Raw genomic sequence first — 2,200 nt, 5'->3', positions numbered from 1 at the left:
CACTAGGACAGTCTAGACTCTAGAGTAGCAAATTCATTGCAAGTAGTGTCAAGGCCAAGTTCATATATATCCCTCTAAAATAGTAACCAACTTTGAATTGAATGATTAGTATGCGTATCATCAAAAGAAGCACCTGGTCCTAAGGCCAAATTAAAATGCCAAACTTCAGTCATTTGATGACACATGTTGTGAGCATATTTGAGAAAACATAAACGTGTCAATTAGTGGATTGGTTTGAAAATCCTATAAAGTTTGCCTCACATTTGTTTGTAGAATCACCCAAGTTGAATTTCAGAGCCTGAATTACATTGTGAGTATTTGTGTTCCAAGTAGAAACTGAAGATGGACAAATCCCAGAATACAAGTTACCAAGCTGGCGAGGCCAAGGGCCAAGCTCAGGTGAGTTTCTATCCATCCTATTTACATCTATTAGCATAGTAGCATACATCTAGTAAGCACAGATACTCCAATTTAGCTCATATATTTGTATCCGGTACCAGATATCTCTGGGATACTCCAAGATATGCCTTAAGTGCCAATATGTCCAAGATATGCCTATGATACGGTTCTTCTTAGGCAAACTGCATCTAGAAGGATTTACGTAGGCATGGATGGATGTTTCATGCATGAACACTATGCACGTTGACATTTTAAATGTTGATTATAATGTGTTGTTCTTATTTGGTTTAGGAAAAGGCGGGCAACATGGCGGACAAGGCGAGCAATGCTGCTCAATCTGCCAAGGAATCATGCCAAGAGGTTCAACAAAGTTTTTACTAAGTTACAAAATTACATACAAACATAACAAAATACTTCGATCTCAAGTAATACTGCCCTACATCATTGTTAATTGCTTACATATGGAGTTCTATATATTGCAGGCTGGCCAGCAGATGAAGGATAAGGCACAAGGGGCTTGTGATGCAGTTAAGGATAAAGTTGGAGCAAACAAATGAAAATCATATTGGACCTCATCGTTCGAGCAAGCCCTCCCAAATAAATTTTGTACTTATTAAATTTTAATTTATGAATTTTGTTTTCTTCTTCTTTGTACTCTCTTTTGATCTTGCTTTCGTTGAGTTGGTCGAATTTGTCAATTGAATTAACAAGGGAACTCCTTTATTGAGTTTTTATCCATGCATTCGTATTAGATCATGCACAAGGTTTCATTATATCTATGTTTACAATTCAAAATACTTCTCTATTGCAATCGAAAATAGACTTGTTAAACAATGCAATCCAATTAAAGCAGATCATTCAATACAGACGAGCAAAAAGTCTACTGGTTTTATGTAGCCACAGGCATTTCGTGTCCAACTATTGTTAGGCAGATTCTAAATTACAATTAATTTTGACCATATATATAAAAAAGAAGAAAGTAAAATAATTTCAATGCCTCAATATTTTTTATAATTTTGGTTCAACATTACAATTCTTCCGTTAAACTTGGCATGCAATCAAAGACTCAGTGAGTCTGATTGCTTAACAACATTTTTGGAGCTTCCCACCATTCTTTTAAGAGCAAGACTTAGGTACAGTACTTAAGTGCTGTTTCTTAGGTTTCCATTTTAAGATTTTACCATGTTGATTTTTTCTCATGGGATAGACATGTATTTTTTAGTTAAATAGACACATGACTGAATTTTAAGAGGGGAACCTAAGGAACAGTATTTAAAGTACTGTACCTAAGTTTTGTTATTTTTTAAAAATATTAAAAAATATATTTCACACTCCACACATATTTTAGCTTTTTCTTAATAAAATTTTGTAAAGACAACTTACGTTTCAATAATTGTGGCTATTATGAAGCTAACACTTGATCTTTAGAATTTAAAGTATCTAAATGCCCTTTGAATTAAGGACATACCCAATATGTATGAGAAATCACCCATAGATTTTCTTCACAAGTTGAAGAAGAGACCAAATCATTATATCTCTACGAAAGTGAGTTATAATGCTTCTAGAATTTCTGGCCTTCAGCATCCAACTTTACTGAGATGGTTCGCCACATTATATATCAACATAATAACAGGATGAGTTTAATAGGAACCCTATGCATTTTTTAAATAACTTAATAATTCTAGGACTGCAACCACACAAACCCAAGCATTCTTCAAAAAACCTCCTAATTTGTACATAATTTTCCGTTAACATAGATTCCCACAAACCCAAAGAAGAGGAAAACATATTGAAATTCATC

General features: G+C 34.0%; 1 protein-coding gene across 1 annotated transcript; it reads left to right on the top strand.

Annotated features, from left to right (window-relative positions):
* Positions 1–290: 290 nt before the first annotated feature.
* Positions 291–1,172, top strand: LOC115978289 (stress-induced protein KIN2-like). Its single transcript, XM_031100314.1, has 3 exons — positions 291–399; positions 691–759; positions 882–1,172. The coding sequence occupies exons 1-3, from the start codon at positions 343–345 to the stop codon at positions 954–956; spliced, it is 201 nt and encodes a 66-aa protein (XP_030956174.1). The 5' UTR covers positions 291–342; the 3' UTR covers positions 957–1,172.
* The last annotated feature ends 1,028 nt before the right edge of the window (positions 1,173–2,200 follow it).

This window comes from Quercus lobata, chromosome 2, assembly GCF_001633185.2.
Source record: "Quercus lobata isolate SW786 chromosome 2, ValleyOak3.0 Primary Assembly, whole genome shotgun sequence".
Classification (NCBI taxonomy): domain Eukaryota; kingdom Viridiplantae; phylum Streptophyta; class Magnoliopsida; order Fagales; family Fagaceae; genus Quercus; species Quercus lobata.
Note: the sequence above shows the minus strand (reverse complement) of the source record. Positions and strands in the feature narration are given on the sequence as shown.